The 18,606-nt window shown below is 44.7% G+C and overlaps 1 protein-coding gene across 1 annotated transcript in view; it reads right to left on the bottom strand.

Annotated features, from left to right (window-relative positions):
- Nucleotides 1–522: 522 nt before the first annotated feature.
- The window catches only part of tpp1 (tripeptidyl peptidase 1), a 32,772-nt gene continuing 14,688 nt past the window's right edge, over nucleotides 523–18,606 (bottom strand). Inside the window, exons 6-12 of the mRNA XM_062974368.1 lie at nucleotides 15,944–16,142; nucleotides 15,653–15,841; nucleotides 13,252–13,324; nucleotides 12,372–12,492; nucleotides 8,795–8,953; nucleotides 8,546–8,683; nucleotides 523–3,085 (exon numbers count right to left, since the gene is read on the bottom strand). Coding sequence (XP_062830438.1) covers nucleotides 2,948–3,085; nucleotides 8,546–8,683; nucleotides 8,795–8,953; nucleotides 12,372–12,492; nucleotides 13,252–13,324; nucleotides 15,653–15,841; nucleotides 15,944–16,142 — 1,017 coding nt within the window. The 3' untranslated portion in view covers nucleotides 523–2,947. The remainder of the gene's footprint in view (nucleotides 3,086–8,545; nucleotides 8,684–8,794; nucleotides 8,954–12,371; nucleotides 12,493–13,251; nucleotides 13,325–15,652; nucleotides 15,842–15,943; nucleotides 16,143–18,606) is intronic.

The following is an 18,606-nucleotide window of genomic DNA, read 5'->3' as shown; positions in this document are numbered from 1 at the left end:
TACTCAACTCAAGTCCCGCCCTTGTCGGTCGACGAAGCCACGCCCACACTAAACTCACTTCACGGTCTAGGCGGCCGAGTACCCGGATGTTGCAGTCTTAGTTGCTTCAACTCAAGCCCCGCCCCTATTGCTCGACGAAGCCACGCCCACACTAAACTCACTCACTTCACGGTCTAGGCGGCCGAATACCCGGATGTTGCAGTCTTACTCAAGTCCCGCCCTTGTCGGTCGACGAAGCCACGCCCACACTAAACTCACTTCACGGTCTAGGCGGCCGAGTACCCGGATGTTGCGGCCTTAAACGGCTGCTTCAACTCAAGCCCCGCCCCTGTTGTTCGACGAAGCCACTTCTCTAGAGTGGCGAGTACCCGGATGTGGCCACCTGAGAGGACTGTTGCAGCTGAAACCCCGCCCCTATGCTAAGCGAGGCCACGCCCACGCACTCCCTCCCTTCAGGGTCTAGGCAGCCGAGTACCCGGATGAGGAGGCGCCGACAGCACAGAAGAGGCTCGGACACAGGCAGCAGGGCCAGGCCTTTATTGCTAGGCCAGCTCAGGCCTCTCCTCCGGAAGGGACCCCCGAAGGTCATCTAGCCTGGCCCCAACCTAAGCCCTCCCAACAGATGGCCATCCCGCCTCCAAGGAAGGCGACTCCCAAGAGGTCAGGGTCCCTGTTCCAGAAGCATTCTCTCCTGACGTTTCTCCCACATCTATGGCAAGCATCCTCAGAGGTTGTGAGATATGGGGAAACTCAGCAAGGAAGGTTTATATATATCTGTGGGAAGTCCAGGGTGAGAGAAGAACTTTGTCAGTTGGAGGCTAGTGTGAATGTTGTAGTTAATCACCTTGATTAGCATTGAATAGCCTTGCAGCTTCAAGGTCTGGCTGCTTCCTGCCAGGGGGAATCCTTTGTTGAGAGGTGTTAGCTGAATGACACTCAAATCTATTATCTATTATTATTATTGCTATTGCTATTATTATTATTATAGACTGCTTTATCTTTCCTGGAGAAAACTCAAAGCAGCTATATATCTTCTGTTGTTATTATTATTATTATTATTATTATTATTATTATTATTATTACATTTGTATATATCCCTGAGTTGCTGTGAGTTTTCTGGGCTGCCTGGCCATGTTCCAGAAGCATTCTCTCCTGACGTTTCGGCCATATCCATGGCAGACATCCTCAGAATTTGTGAGGTCTGTTGGAAACGAGGTATTAAGTGGGGTTTATATATCTGTGGAATAATGTCCAGGGTGGGAATACAGTGAATAAAGAACACCTCTCAGAAAACAGAGGAATTCCAGACATGAATCAACCAGGGCCAGCTAACACCTCCAAACAAAAGGTTCCTCCAGGCAGGAAGCAGCCAGACCTTGAAGCTGCAATAATAAAACTTAAAACTTTATTTCTATACCGCCCTATCTCCTCATGGGACTCGGGGCGGTTTCCAACATAGCAAGGAAACCATACAACAACAAAACATAATACAACGATGAACATAAGTACACTAACCATACAAGTCAATCAATTCACCACAGTTATAAGAACTAATAACAAAATACTCCATCAGCGGGCCAGGATACAGTGATCAAGGCTATTCAGTGCTAATCAAGGTATCCAAATACAACATTCACTCCTTCCTCCAACAGATAAGACATTTTTCTTTCTCCCACCCTGGACATCATTCCACAGGGATATATATACAGTAGAGTCTCACTTATCCAAGCCTCGCTTATCCAAGCCATTTTTGTAGTCAATGTTTTCAATATATCGTGATATTTTGGTGCTAAATTCTTAAATACAGTAATTACAACATAACATTCCTACATATTGAACTGCTTTTTCTGTCAAGTTTGTTGTAAAACATGTTTTGGTGCTTGATTTGTAAAATCATAACCTAATTCTATTGTTTTAAATGTATTTATTGTATTTTGTTAAATTATCCAATTGTTTTAATTGGTTATGTTTTATCTTCTTGTATTGTATATTGGCATTGAATTTTTGCCAGACTGTGAGCCACTCTGAGTCCCTTCGGGTGAGAAGGGCGGGATAGAAATAAGGGAAATAAAATAAATAAATAATAAATAATAATTTGATGTTTAATAGGCTTTCCCTTAATCCCTCCTTATTATCCAAGATATTCGCTTATCCAAGCTTCTGCCGGCCCACTTAGCTCGGATAAGTGAGACTCTACAGTAGAGTCTCACTTATCCAACACTCGCTTATCCAACGTTCTGGATTATCCAACGCATTTTTGTAGTCAATGTTTTCAATATATCATATTTTGGTGCTAAATTCGTAAATACAGTAATTACTACATAGCATTATTGTATACTGAACTACTTTTTCTGTCAAATTTGTTGTATAACATGATGTTTTGGTGCTTAGTTTGTAAAATCATAACCTAATTTGATGTTTAATAGGCTTTTCCTTAATCTCTCCTTATTATCCAACATATTCGCTTATCCAACGTTTTGCCAGCCCGTTTACGTTGGATAAGTGAGACTCTACTGTACTTGTATATATAAACCCCACTTGCCTCTTTTCCAACAGTCCTCACAACCTCTGAGGATGCCTGTCATAGATGTGGGCAAAACGTCAGGAGAGAATGCTTCTGGAGCATGGCCAGACAGCCCGGAAAACTCACCACAGCCTCCTGAGTTTGTTTGTGTGTGTGTGTGTGTTTGTATGGAAGACCCAAAGGCACCCAGGCCCAGTTCTTTGAGGGAGGCATCCCACATTTCCCCCCACCCCAAAATCCAGTCTAGTTCCACTACCATGTCCTCATTCAATCGTGGAAGCCTATAGTGAGGAGAGACCCTAAGGCTCTTCGGTTGGTCCATCCTGCAATGCTGTGGGGAGCCATTCCCTGCCACAACAGTGGTACGTTTCTGTGAGAAGGGGCTACCTCCTAATATCCCCCCCCCCCAAATCAAACACAGGGCTAGTCCATCAGGGCACGTAGGAGCTCCGGGAAGTTGGGGGTGCCCCAGCCGGTGACGGGGTCCCAGGAAGGAGCCGCACAGAAGCCTTGCCCTTCCACGATGGCATCCAGGCAGGAGAGGTGGCACCCACTTGTGACCTGCAGAAAGAGAGAGAGACACACACACACACATGGGAAGGTACCGTGAGCAGGGTTGGCTTCCTGTTTACATACAGAGGTCAGTTCCTCAACTTCAGCCCTCCCACCAGGTGTTTTGGACTCCCACTCCCACCATTCCTCACAGCCTCAGGACCCGCTTCTTCCATACAGGTGAAGAGAATTTATGCAGCAAACATAAATAACCCACATGCAGCTTTAAATCAAATATGGGACCGTTTCAATGAATGTTATGGATCATCTGCACAGATAGAAACGTTGCTCTTGCAAAAGCTTAGATCATTTCCTGCATTTACAAAAGGGGAATAGGAGAAATTATGGGATTATGCAGATTTGCTTGAAGAATTGGAAGCAGTTAAGGGAAATCCAGATTTACCAGGGCTTGCATGTTTAGATCAATATTTAACACAAGAGATTTTTGATAAACTACCCTTCTCATTGAAGGAGGCATGGGGTCGGGAAGTTTTCTCTTATAAAGAAACTCATCAACGGAAATACCCACCATTTACACATCTTGTGAAGTTTTCTGGGCCTGAATATATTGCACAAGATTTCCCTAGCCGAAAATGATACTGTAGAGAAGTTATGTGTTAAACAGAGATTATTGATATGATTTTATTTATTTGTTTGTTAAAAAAAGAGTTATATATTAGCAAGGAAAAGCCTAACATGGAAACTAGCTGGAAGCAGCATTTGGTAGGTTGCCATGGTAACACAGCTTCCCTTGGGAGAAAAAGGGGCCGTGGCTAAGTTGACAGTTAGAATATATTCCCTCTTTTTTAAAAAGGAGTTGCTGTGAGGGTTTAAAAAGGACAGTTGCGGTTAGGTTTTGAAAAGATTAGGAGCTGTGGGAATCAGCTAAGGACGGTAGCTTATGGTCACTCAGGAGAAAGGCTGGTGATATAAGTTGACCGGGTGTTTTATTTACTGTTCAAAGAGAAGTTATTTAAGATATATCCATTCAAGAAAGACTACATTGTAACTTAAGATCCGGAACGTTTACTGATTGAAACTACACGCTTATGTACCAAAATAAACTTGAGTTTTATTCTTCATAAAGATCAGTCTCCTTGCCTCTCTGTAAGCCTGAAAGAAACCCATTACCTCACGTTGGTGGCAGTTACCGTACCTATCTATATAAGTTACCGTACTTTTCTATATAAGTTACCATCTTTACTCATTTAAACCCAATCAGTTCCGTTATCCTTCCTTATCCACTAAATCCTCCCTGTCATACATTCACACATCCTCCATCCCTCCCTCTCACACGCGCGCACATCTCCTCAATTGGAGGCAGTGGTGGGATTAAAAAAAGGATTTCCCCTGCCTGAGTTGAGTACCACAAATTGGGCTCTCTTCAGATACATTTTAATATAATGGTTTTATGGTTCCCGTCCCCTTGATCTGGTCATGTAAGTGTGATTTATTGTTATATTTGTATTATTTTACTTTGTTTAATAATGTGTATTATGTTTTTATGTAATGTTTGTGTTTGCGTTTATGACTGTAAACCGCCCTGAGTCCCATCCGGGAGATAGGGCGGTATATAAATAAAGTTTTATTATTATTATTATTATTATTTCTCTTAAGATCAGCTAGAGAAAAGAATGATTTGCAAATGGGATTTCCTCTCTTATATCAAAGTAATAAAAAGGATAAGAAACATTTCATAGAAACCACAAGCTTAAGCGGCGGAGGGGGAAAAGGAAAGGGCCTGAGGCTGTGAGGAATGGTGGGAGTGGGAGTCCAAAACACCTGGAGGGTCCAAGTTTGCTCATGAGTGTACTTGATTACCCTTAGTTTAAGAAGAGAGCATCATGAAGCTTCTCTCTGCCCCAGATGCCTTTCACACGCACACCTGAGAGTCAGCCCTTGGAATCTTTGACCTAATAATAGTTTGACGATAATAGTTCCCATCCTGTTCTCAAACCTTCCCAGAGTATCCTATTTCTTAACATGAGCTCATATACTGTATTTAAAGGCTCACCTTTGGGGGCTAAACTACCTAACCAAAAATTAGGGTATATAATACGGTCATCTTAGAGCTGAGACAAAGGGGAAGCTGCACCCAGAGCTCCTCTTTGAGGGGACTCATCTCAGTGCTATGGGATCCTGGGATTTAAAGCTTGTTAAGGATGTTTCGGCAGGCCTTCGGAGATAGTCATTAATTAATCAGCCCCAGTGGGTTTTTAATAATTTATCCTGTTTTTATTACGGTCTTTCCATTTATGTGTTTTAAATGAAATTTTTATCTTGTATTGTTGTTTATATTGATATATTGTATTATTGTTTCATCTTTTTATATTGTGACTAGCTGTGCCCAGCCACGCATTGCTGTGGCGAAGTATAGTGGTATGGGAAATAAAGTATTGAGGAATTGGTGGTAGTTAAGGTAAAGGGTCCCCTGGGCTGAGTGGGTTGCTAGGAGACCAAGTGGGCGGAGCTTAGCCTTCTAACTGGCAGCAATTGGATAAAGACAATTATTCCTCTCCCTCTAATTAGGACTTTATTTTTCTTTTCTTTTTGTTGTATCAACCTAGAGGCATGGATGAGGGGTTGTGATGTCAATTTTCGAGGTTGTGGGGTGTTTACTTTTGTTTTTTTGTCCGCTGCCGTGATGCCATCACTCTTTTATATATATAGATTGTATTGTGTTGCTTATATTTTGTTCTTATGTTGTTTGGGCCACTGCCCCATGTAAGCCGCCCCGAGTCCCCGTGGGGAGATTATTAAGGCAACCACCTTCTTTGGTAGAGAAGGCTTAAACCAGGGGTCCCCAAACTAAGGCCCGGGGGCCGGATGCGGCCCATTAAAGCCATTTATCCGGCCCCCAACGGCACAAGGGCAGAAGGGGGTTGGGCTAAATGACCCAAGGGGTCTCTTCCTCTCTTAAAACATTATTATTATTATTATTATGTGAAACACAACAAGTTGAGCGCACAGCAGACACTCTGTCGGCTGTTGTATTGGATCATATGTCGGACCCTTCCCAAGCGTCTAGGGCTGTGTGATGTATCGGCGAATAATGCAAGCAGATCCCAGTAAGGTGGCCTTCTGCAGCTGGCAGATGGTAATTTTGTTAGTGCCGATTGTGTTAAGTGCAGGCCAAGGTCTTTAGGCACTGCACCCAGTGTGCCGATTACCACTGGGACCACCTTGACTGGCTTGTGCCAGAGTCTTTGTAATTCGATCTTTGAATCCTCATATCATGTCAGGTTTTCCAGTTGTTTCTCCTCAATCCTTTTGTCACCTGGGATTGCAACATCGACAATCCATACTTTGTTTTTTAACACGATTGTGAGGTCAGGAGTATTGTGTTCCAAAACCCATTATTATTATTATTATTATTATTATTATTATTATTATTATTATTATTATTAACATTGAGGCGGGGTGGCCATCTGTCAGGGATGCTTTGCTTGTGCTTTTGGTGCACAGAGGCAGAAGGGGGTTGGACTAAATGGCCCAAGGGCTCTCTTCTAACCCTCTTTATTATTATTATTATTATTAACATTGATTCTGGGTGGCCATCTGTCAGGGGCGCTTTGCTTGTGCTTTCAGTGCACAAAGGCAGAAGGGGATTGGACTCAATGGCCCAAAGGGCCTCTCCCAACCCTCTTTTGTTGTTGTTATTATTTATTATTATTAATTATTATTATTATTGCTCAGTGGCCAACTATAGTCCGGCCCTCCAACGGTCCAAAGGATCGTGACATGGCCCCCTGTTTAAAAAGTTTGGGGACCCCTGGCTTAAACCTTGTCAAACTCCCGCCCCATGACTACATAGCATTTAACCCGGTGGCGTAGTGGGTTAAAGTCTTGCAACATGAAAGTTGGGCTGCTGACCTGAAGGCTGCCAGGTTCGAATCCAACCCAGGGAGAGTGCGGATGAGCTCCCTCTATCAGCTCCAGCTCCATGCGGGGACATGAGAAACCTCCCACAAGGATGGTAAAAACATCAAAACTGGGCAACATCCTTGCAGACGGCCAATTCTCTCACACCAGAAGTGACTTGCAGTTTCTCAAGTCACTCCTGACACACACACACAAAAACCAAACCCAAGGCATTTAAAGTGGATTCATTCTGCAGCAGAGAGCCACCCTAAGGTTTTCCTTTCAATTCCTGGCGGCTTTGGTGTTCTGACACAATTGTTTGTGGTGAAGGAATTCTAAGCTGGAAGAAGCAGCAGTAATGTGCATGGGTTACTGGGAGTTTTCCGGGCTGCATAGCCATGTTCCAGAAGCATTCTCTCCTGATGTTTTGCCCACATCCAGGACAGGCATCCTCAAAGGTTGTTGAGGTCTGAGGATGCCTGCCACAGATGTGGGTGAAACGTCAGGAGAGAATGCTTCTGGAACATGGCCATACAGCCTGGAAAACTCACAGCAACCCGTTGATTCTGGCCTTGAAAGCCTTCGAAAACAGCTAAGTGCCAAATTACAAAGAGCGCACTTTATGCTTTTAACGCATGACACCCGGCAACAAATACTTCTTTTGATTTCAGGGTTTTGAAAACTGAAGTGCGCGTCAGACTTGATGGCGCGTTAGACTCAAGTCAACACGGGTGGGTATAGCGGTGGCTACGCTGCACACGTTCTGCAGGTTGGCTCACAAACATGGCGCCCTTTTGGGCTTCCCAACTGAAGGGGGAAAAGCTCTGCAAGAGGAGAAGGAGGGAGGGACAGGCAGAGGGAAATGTTAATGTGGGATTTGTGTATAGATAGTGTTTAAATGCCATTTGTGTCTTGCCTGTATTGCATGCTGATTGCACCATCCAGAGTGTAACATAGTCTGGAAAGAGTTAATTGCTGAGAAGCTGTGATGTCCTTGATGTGTGGCTGGAACTGGGGAGTGTCCAGACACAAGTGTGTGTGCATTACTGATCGCATCAGTTAAGTTCAGTTCAGAGTTGAGTTGAGTTCTGTCTGCCTAGAGTGAGAGTCCTGTGTTTGTCTGCAAGTCTGTTTGTCTTGATTATTACTGCTTACAGTAAAACTTGTATATACAGTAGACTCTCACTTATCCAACACTCGCTTATCGAACGTTCTGGATTATCCAACGCATTTTTGTAGTCAATGTTTTCAATACATCATGATATTTTGGTGCTAAATTTGTAAATTCAGTAATTACTACATAGCATTACTGCGTATTGAACTACTTTTTCTGTCAAATTTGTTGTATAACATGATGTTTTGGTGCTTAATTTGTAAAATCATAATCTATTTTGATGTTTAATAGGCTTTTCCTTAATGCCTCCTTATTATCCAACATATTTGCTTATCCAACGTTCTGCCGGCCCGTTTATGTTGGATAAGTGAGACTCTACTGTAGTTTTACCAAAGTCCCTGGGTGTCTCTTTGTTCTGCGTTCCACTGATTCCATCCAACTACTGCTGCGCTGCAATCACTCTGTCAGAAAAGATGTTCACCCCACTCACTCACGTCAAAGAGGGCCGCGCCGTGGCCCTGATCCTGGAGCCGGTAGAGGGCGGGGTTGAGGAAGCCCAGTGGTGGGAGGCCTCTCTGCAGGCGCCGGTCGTTGATCAGGGCCAAGATTCCCGCCACCACCGGAGTCGAGGCCTGGCACCCGGGGGGAGGCGGAGGAGCAACGTATAAGAAACGTGGAGGGAGGGAGGGAGGGAGGGAGGCCGCCCTGCAGACCCCCTCCCTTCCGTGGAGCCCCTTACTCACAGAAGTGCCGGAGACCCAGGGCAAGGGGATGCGGTTGGACACCACCCAGTAGTTGTCGGACAAGGCGGCCAGGTCCGGGTAGGCCCTCCCCGAGGCGTTGAAGTAGCTGGAGGGGGGCAGCTTGGGGGCCGTGCTCAGGAACCACTTCACGGCCGACGTCTGTCAAATGGGAAAGTGGGTTAAGTTAAAAACCAACTTCCTAATGCCCTGAAAGATCTCTCCAACGACTACAAAGAGAACCACCTTGTAAAGATGTCATGATCATTGTGTTTTATTCATGATTGCTATGTTAGGGTTGACTGTTTAAGGTTATATATTTCAGCTATTCTTATACAGAAGCTGGGAGCCTCTAAGGCATGGCCAGGAAAAGGGGCGTGGCTTCACCTTGCTGGTGGAAGCCTTAGAATTCAAATTTAGCAGTTGGAATTTGGCAGTTGGAGTTTGTCGGTTGAGCAGAGCAGTTGGTTCTGTTCAGTGGGAAAAGGAGTGAGATCGAAAAAAAGAGATTGTGGGAGGAAGTTGAGCAGCTAGAGAGTTTTAGCGGAGAAGGGCTAAAATTAAAGTTGCTGAGCCTTTAGTAGGAATAACTAAAGAGCTGAGGCTATATCCCTAAGTCAAGGAGGACTAGGGTTAACCAGTTAAACTCCCCAGTCCAAGTTTGATCGGGTACAGGTCAACTAAGTTTAAAGAAGGACAGTATTCCTAACTGAAAGAAACAAGTAATATAAAGCTGATACCATACTAAGCTCAGTGAAACTATTGAGAAATCTTGCAACTCTTACTGTACAGAAGTAACATCGTTCACCTCAAGATATAACATTCTTGCAACCATCAAGCTTTGTGCTATAAATAAACAAGTTACTGTTTCTTCAAATGTTGCTTATTATTTGAGCAAAGCATCTTTCAAAGGTGGTGGCAGCGACAACATTGAAAAGTGGAATACATAGAGGTAGAAGGTGAATCCTTCGCAATTTGGTGGCAGCGGTGGGATCCAAAAAGATTCCATCCCTGTCATCACACTTCTTTACACACCTGAAGCCTAACCCTGCCAAGACTCAAGTGTGTGCTTTCCATCTACGTAATCGTGAAGCCAACAGGAAACTGAAGGTTACCTGGGAAGGTCAAGAGAACCTTGGATAATCGAGAACCTTGGATAAGAGAGTCTTGGATAAGTGAGACTCTACTGTACCGTAAGAGGATTGCAAATTTCAACTACAGAATTTATTCTTCCTGTATTTCTGTTGCCATGAAGGGAAGAGGTTCTTACAGGATTTCTTCCCCCAGAATAATGTATTTGCATATTACTATGCAATTTTATGTTAGGCTGTAGAACAAAGTGGAGGAAGGGAAGGAGTAATTTTTTGTAAAGTTGTCATTTGCTGTTGTGTGTGGTTTGCATCTTCCCCATCCCCACCCACCCCGCCAACATTTTTTTTGTGAATTGTAGGTTTGGTTGAATAAGAACACTCTTAGACGCATTGTCGAAATACTTCCACCAAATGTCCTCAATTGGGACAGAACCATGAGGAATAAATAAGTTTGAAACTGCTTTAAATTTGTAATGTAGATGTTCCTTTCATCTGGCCTTGATTTCCTCAGTACTGTTATACATTTGAGAAATGTAGTCAAAATAAAGATAAGCCAATAGAGAGTTGCTACCAGTCGCAACAGAAAATTCAGCAGGAACCAATCCGAGCTGGCCTGGTGAGCTCTTCCCTGCCAGTGTTTTGGCTGAGCGTAATTTTCCCCCCTGTTCCAACACTGTTCCAACTCTAAATATCTTGACATCACCTTAGACCGAATGCTAACATTTAGAAAACACTGTGCGAACACCAAGCACAAAGTAGCTGCGCGCAATAACATCCGGCGGAAACTTACTAATAGCGCATGGAGGTTATTAATTAATAAGAACATCGGCCCTGGCCTTGTCTTACTCAACCGCTGAGTATACCTGCCCATGCGAAGCAGGTGAATATAGTACTGAATGAAACATGTAGAATAATCACAGTATGTCTCAAAACTACAAATATTGATAGACTCTGTAAGCTAACTGGCATTGCTCCCTTGATGTGTGATGGGAAGTTGCTATCAACTGTGAGAGAAATAAGGTTGAACATTGTGAAAGCCACCCACTGCATGACTATCACCCTCCTCCCAACAGACTCAAATCAAGGAAAACCTTCATGAGAACCACCACTCCTCTTAACGTTCCCCCAACAACAACACGAGTATCCCTCTGGGCAGCTAAACCTGGCAATCCCAACTGGATGGCCCCCCACGAGGGTCTTCCTTCCTCCGGGGCAAACCAAGAATTGGGCCACTTGGAAGTCCCTGAACAGACTCAGAAGCGGAGTGGGCAGATCCAAAAGGAACCTGGCAAAATGGCATGACCTAGACCAGGGGTCCCCAAACTAAGGCCCAGGGGCCGGATGCGGCCCTCCAAGGTCATTTACCTGGCCCCCGCCCTCAGTTTTATAATATAATATTTTCTATCATTTTAAATAATATAATATATTGTATATACATATAATATTGATAATAATATAATGTTATACAATATAATACAAATAATACCATATAATAATATTAATTATATGATATATATTACATATAATATTGCAGTATAGTGGTATAGTTCAATATAGTAATACATAATGCTAATATTGTGTTATGCTAATAATATAATATATTATATGTACATACAGCTGCTCTGAGTCCCCTTCGGGGTGAGAAGGGCGGGATATAAATGTAGTAAATAAATGTAGTAAATGAATAAATAAATAATTTTATACTTAGGCTTGCCCATGGTCTGAAATGACTTGAAAGCACACAACAACAACAACAATCCTAATTAACTTGACTATCTCATTGTCCAGAAGCAGGCTCACACTTTCCTTTGAAATCCTGATAGGATTGTGTAGGTTAAAATTGTTTTCATTTTTAAATATTGTATTGTTTTTTCATTGTTGTTGCTGCTGCTGCTGCTGTTTTGCACTACAAATAAGACGTGCAGTGTGCATAGGAATTTGTTCGTATTTTCTTTCAAATGATAATTTGGCCCCTCAACCATCTGAAAGATTGTGGACCGGCCCTCTGCTTCAAAAGTTTGAGGACCCCTGACCTAGAAGAATCCTCCACCTTGTGCGACTGTGTAAGAGAACAAACAACTTCACACTTGTCTGCTTGCCCACCATGCCCTGCCTCAAGCACAGAGAAAGAACAGTTTCAAGCTACAGACAATGCAGTCACTGTTGCCCGTTTTTGGTCTAAATCTACTTAGCAGCTTGTGATCCCTTTATTTCATCAGTTTTAAACTTATCTATTAATGCAATGCTTTTGACATGAAATAAATAATACATAAGAATAATAATCAACCTTGAAGCCTTCTCTGAACAGATAGCCGCCCACCCTCTGTTTATAAAACCCCCAAGTAAGGGGCAACGCCTAACTCCAGCCATTTGTGGAGTGGCCAGGGATGGCCATGACCCAGAGATGATGGAGACAGTGGTGAAAATAAACACGCAAGAAAAGGGGAGAGTACTGAGGGTCCAATGGGCCTCAGGTGTGAGGGGCTCACCTGGTATTCCGGCATGGGGAAGACGTTGCTAAAGCCGCCGCCGCTGATGTAGTCGGAGACCTCTACGCTGACCAGGAAGGGGTGCTGGAAGGAGGTCCCCCCGACAGTTGTGACGTAGGGGCTGCAGACACAGAAGGCCCTCCGTCTGCCCACCATCTCGAGGCAGCACTGCCCCCCCCCCCACAGACCCCTTACTGGCCAGGGAGAGGTGGCCAGCATCCCTCCCCTCGCCTCCCAGGTGCCGCTGACTTGGGGATGGGGGGCAGCTCTGGAGGTTCTCCCCCAAATACACAAGAGCCCTTCCCAGTTCCACCAGGGAATCCCTCCCAGTCTGCTTTCTGCCAGCCCCACAGGAGGAGGCTCAGGCGGCAGAACAGCGAAGTCGCCAACAGCACCAACCTGTCAGAGTAATGGTTAATGTAGTGTGTGAAATGTTCGGTCATTGTTAAAGTAAGTATGTGTAGTGCTTTGGTAAGCATTCCAGCAGAGGAATGGTTAACTGCATAGAATTAGATTTACTGCCTAGAGTGACTAATTCAGCTTCCGCTTAAGTAGCCGACATAAGTCACTGGCGATGCCATCTATTCTGCCAGACAAGAGACATGTGTGTTAGCTGTGCCTCTGTACATAGCTGTAAATTACTGCAGTTAGAGCAATAAAGTTTCCGAACCGCCGACTTCAGCTGACATCTGACTGATGAGAGTTTATTTTTCCGTGAGACTGGAACAGATTGCCAGATCTTCGGAAGGAGAGTAATTGAGACGGAGAATGTGAATATGTCTCAATTAGCCTCTCACACATCCACACAACCTGCCCCCTCCTCTGCCCCCAAAGCTGACCTTTGCAGAGGAGGCTGGGATGAGCCCCCCCCCCCTTTTACCTGGAAGCTGGGAAACTGGGCCGGAAGACGTGCTTCCCCCTCTGGACCGTGCGGCAACCGGCCCCGGAGTCTCCTGCAGGGACCACAAGAGGCAAACGTCCAGTTAGTTGAGGACGCTTCACATTAGTTGATGCCCCCCTTCCAATTACACCAATCTGAACAATTTTTCTGTTCCTGGATTGTGTTGTGGTTCAGTCTGATGATGAAGGGGGATTTGGGTTTATGCAGGCTGACCAAGGCAATGCTAGCGAGGAAACAGAAACTACTGATAAGGGTGACCTTTTACAGGATTTAGAGCATCAACAAACTCCAGGTGTCTCTGGCAGCGACTCAGAGGAGTCTTCCTTAGAATAGCTGGCAAACGCGTGGGAATTCAAGGACAGAGAAATGCTTTTCTGGCTTGTAAACATGGGTAAATATGGGAGAAACAGGGAAAGATTTCAGACGAAGCAATGTTGATTTTTGGAAGCACATCTCCTGCCTTGTCTGAGCTCAAGGAAAAGGATTCTAGTTTATATTCATGCCTGGAAACTGTGTTTGGGATTTTACTCTGAAGTTCATGGTGCCTTGTTTTTCAGGACTAATTTCCTATATCAGAGACTTGGAATTATATTCTGCAAATTGCTTTTACTTCTGGATTATATTGCTTTTTACTGTCTGCCATTTCATTTGGATATTTGCTTTCTTTACTACTTTTTATTTAGACTTTGCTATCTTTTATGAATAAACTGTTTAAACCTAGCCTGCTGTGGTGGAGTGTATGTTAAGAGCAAAGTGAACCAGCGCTGAGGCGCAATAGATTGAAAGCGTTATTTCCTGTTTCCTTGTGCGGTCCTTGCTTTGAAAGTAGATGTTCTGCTCCAGAAACTTTGTTTTTGTGGCTGCCACAGACTAGGCTGAATAGATTGAAAAGGGATGGAGATGTTCACTGGAAAACTGTAGCAAAATGTGTGTCAGGATGATCCAAGGATGATCCTTTAATCATCCTTTGACCATCTGGATAGTGGTAATAGTTAGGACTCCTTAATTGGAAGGTGTTTCGAAGAGCAAGAGCTCCTCTTTGCCCGTGTGGCTTGCTATTTTTCAGGACTACTATGTTTAAATTTTTAATTGTGCATGTCTCTTCTCTCTTGTTGTGTTTTTTTATATTGTTATTGTTTTTATTCGGGCTTGGCCCCATGTAAGCCGCCCAGAGTCCCCTTTGGGGAGATAGAGGCGGGGTATAAAAAAAAAATATTATTATTATTATTATTATTATTATTATTATTATTATTATTATTTATTAAGACATGGCCATTTAAGCAAGCCTTGGGGATTCCTATGGCCCAGAAGTATGACAGAGGAATGGTGAAGGAATTGGTTCGATGCTTACAAAGCTCAGTTGGTGCTAGACATTTTATGTGTTTGATATGTTTTAATTGTTGGAGAGACTATTTTAATTGATATGTATACTTTTTTCACAGTTTTACAATATTGTGTTTTACTGATATTGTTATTGTCTGAATCTGGCATGGAATCTGAATCTGTAATTACCTGGGTTTGGCCCCATGTTAGCCACCCAGAGTCCCTTCAGGGAGATGGAGGCGGGGTACAAAAATAAAGTTGTTATTATTATTATTATTATCAACACAACGACGTTGTATGGCACAGCAAACAAGATAGATATGCTGGATTTCGTTTCGCAAAACCACAAGTCGAACACTTCCCATGTGTCTAGGACTGTGTGATGTATTTTCGGATGATGTGTGCAGATCCCAGTAGGGTGGCCTTTTGCAGTTGGCAGATGGTGATTTTGTCAATGTCTATTGTTTCCAAATGCCGGCTGAGATCTTTTGGCACGGCACCCAGTGTACCGATCACCACTGGGACCACCTGCACTGGTTTCTGCCAGAGTCTTTGAAGTTCAATCTTGAGGTCCTGATAGCGGCTGAGTTTTTCCTGTTGTTTTTCATCAATGCGACTGTCACCTGGGATGGCAACATCAATGATCCAAACCTTTTTCTTTTCCACAACCGTGATGTCTGGTGTGTTGTGTTCCAGAACATTGTCAGTCTAGATTCGGAAGTCCTACAGTATCTTTGCATGCTCATTTTCCAATACTTTTGCAGGTTTGTGATCCCACCAGTTCTTTTCTGCTGGGAGGTGGTACTTGAGGCATACGTTCCAATGAATCCTTTGGGCCACATAGTTGTGCCTCTGTTTGTAGTCTGTCTGTGCGATTTTCTTACAGCAATAATTATTACAATTATTATTATTATTATTATTATTATTATTATTATTATTATTATCATTATGATCAAGAAGGTTTCCCAACAAGCCTCAAAGGTTGTCGTAGCCCGGACCCTGTCTGTTTTGCCCACCTCCTCCCTCCGTAGCCCATGGGCGCACATGGGGTTCGTACCGGAGGCGAAGAGGATGGTGACCCCGCGGACGGCGGCCTTCTGGAACTCCACGTTGACGCGCTGCATGTAGGCTGCGGAGAGGCTGTCCTCGTCGTCCCCGTAGCTGACCGAGTGGACCCAGGGCAGGGAGGAGCGGTTGCTCAGCTCCAGCAGCCAGGCCAGGAAGGGCTCCTGCCCCTCGTGACGCCCTGCGGGGGGGGGGGGGGAGGGCAGGGGGCTTGAGGTTCCTTCGGGGGGCCCACATCCCGGGGGGGCCTGGGGACGAGGGGGGCACCCCGCCCACGCCCTACCTGCGTTGCTGAAGACCCAGGTGGAGATGTTAGCGCCGGCGCTCATGAGGTACTCCACGTCCAGACTGGCCTCCAGCCCGGCCTTGCCCCCCCCTTGGTGGCCGACCACCTGGTCCACGCTGGAGAGGTGCGGGAAGCCCCCCCCAAAGAGGTGCATGAACTCCGAGAGGTCCGCCGGGTGGAAGTACTGCTCCAGGAACTGGGGGGGGGGGGGAGAAGAGGGGGCGGGGGGGGGCAAGGTGGGAGCCCATTCAGAGTGCCCCCCAACAGCACCCACCCACACCCTCCTTATTTATTTATTCATTTACTGCATTTATTTATATACCGCTTTTCTCGCCCCAGGGGGAACTCAAGGCCATTTGCAACATAATAATGGCGAAATTCAGTGCCTAACATACACGTGAAAACCAAATCATAATATCAACCAATAACATATAACTACAGTAGAGTCTCACTTATCCAAGCTAAACAGGCCGGCAGAAGCTTGGATAAGCGAATATCTTGGATAATGAGAGATTAAGGAAAAGCCTATTAAACATCAAAATAGGTTATGATTTTACAAATTCAGCATCAAAACATCATGTTAGACAACAAATTTGACAGAAAAAGCAGTTCAATACGCAGTAATGTTATGTTGTAATCACTGTATTTACGAATTTAGCACCAAAATATCACGATATATTGAAAACATTGACTATAAAAATGGCTTGGATTATCCAGAAACTTGGATAAGCGAGGCTTGGATAAGTGAGACTCTACTGTATAAGTTAAAACCACTAAAAAAAAAACCATGAAACATAAGCAGCTTTGACACATTAAGGTATAGCATTAAAACACTGTAGTATAAACATTAAAATCACATGATCCATAGTCGTAAACTGAAGCCATTCCAAATTGTCAATTGCACCTAGTCCCTAGACCGGGCTGTGGCGCAGGCTGGAAAGCAAGCCAGCTGCAACAAATCACTCTGACCAAGAGGTCATGAGTTCGAGGCCCGCCCATGCCTGCGTTTGTCTCTGTCTCTGTTCTATGTCATGGCATTGAATGTTTGCCTTATATGTGCAATGTGATCCGCCCTGAGTCCCCTTCGGGGTGAGGAGGGCAGAATATAAATACTTTAAATAAATATTTACTTCTTGCACCTGCATTACTTCACTGGCCAAAGGCTGGGTCCCACAGCCATGTCTTTGTTTTCTTCCTGAAAGCCAGGAGGGAAAGCGCTGATCTAATCTCACTGGAGAGAGAGAGTTCCAGAGCCAAGGGGCCACCACGGAGAAGGCCCTGTCTCTCGTCCCGGCCAGTTGCGCCTGCGAAGGAGGTGGGACTGAGAGTAGGGCCTCCCCCGAAGATCTTAACCTCCATGATGGTTTGTAGAAGGAGATACAGTAGAGCCCCGGTTTTCCGAGGTAAAGGAGTGGGCCCAATCTCGGATAACCGAACTGCTTGGATAGGGCGAGGGCTCGCCGAGGGCCATCTCCTTGGATCTCCCTCAGCCAGGCCCTTGCTGGAGGAAAGAGGGTTTTTTTTTTAACTAGAGCCCAGTTCGTTATTCAAAGGTGCAGAAGAAAGGGTTCAAGGCTCCCCATGTGTAAGCCTTAGATCCAGTCTGCTCAAGATTCCATCTAATGATGCTAGCCTTAAATCCTGTGATGTCTCATGGGCCTTGTAGTCCCGTTCCTAGTACTATGGTGGCAGACGAAGAGGAAAACATGGGATTTACACCGTTTCAGCCAGAAACGGAGCCCCTGCACCTGCAGGATGTTTGCCCTCAAGAATCCAGCCAAACAAGCCTTGGGCAGAATTCTCCCCCGTTTTCTCGAAAAGACAATTATAATAGAGATAGAGGGGCGAGGGAGGCTAATCGCCGCTCTCTCAGAATCGCTGCCAGACAATTAGCTGATTAAGCCTGTTTCCCTTGGGAAATTCTAAGGAGTCATGCATCTGGACACAGTTTGGGTTCCACTTCTTGTTCTCCAGGGAAAGTGTTCCTTGGCGGGAAAACAAGATCCTATATAGGTGTTTTACCGCAAGGAAATCCTTGCGGAGTCAATTCGTCAGCTTCAGGAGTGAGATCGTGTGTGGACTACGCAACTCCAGTTCCTTGCTTCCAGGACCAAGTTCCAAGCCTGCCTTGTTCCCCGGACCTCGCCACGGACCTTGTTCTTGCTTCTTGTTTCTTGTTGCCACGTATCAAGTCTTGTTTGCCAAGAATCTAGTTTGTTTTCCAGCCTTGTTGTCAAGCTCCATTGGACTAAAGGACCTTGTCATTTCCCCACACTTTGCTTGGCAAAGTGTGTGTTTCTGTTATTGGATTATAACTTTGGACTCTAATATCTCATATTGGACATTGTTTTCCTGGACTATATTTGACCTTTCCTGAAAGGTCTACTTCTGAACTATATTCTTCACTTGTTTTTATTGACTTTATATATTCCCTTAATAAAGATATTAGATAGATTCTGGTCTCTGCGTATGGTTATTGGTGCTCTGCAGCCTGGGTCCTGACAAATCCAAGCATTCCTCTAGGCCAGGGGTCCTCAAACTTTTAAAGCAGAGGGCCGGTCCACAACCCTTCAGACTGTGGAGGGGCCAAATTATCATTTGAAAACGAACAAATTCCTATGCACACTACACATGTCTTATTTGTAGTGCAAAACAGCAAC

Source organism: Anolis carolinensis, chromosome 3 (genome assembly GCF_035594765.1).
Source record: "Anolis carolinensis isolate JA03-04 chromosome 3, rAnoCar3.1.pri, whole genome shotgun sequence".
Lineage (NCBI taxonomy): Eukaryota > Metazoa > Chordata > Lepidosauria > Squamata > Dactyloidae > Anolis > Anolis carolinensis.
This window is presented reverse-complemented; position numbering and strand designations above follow the sequence as displayed.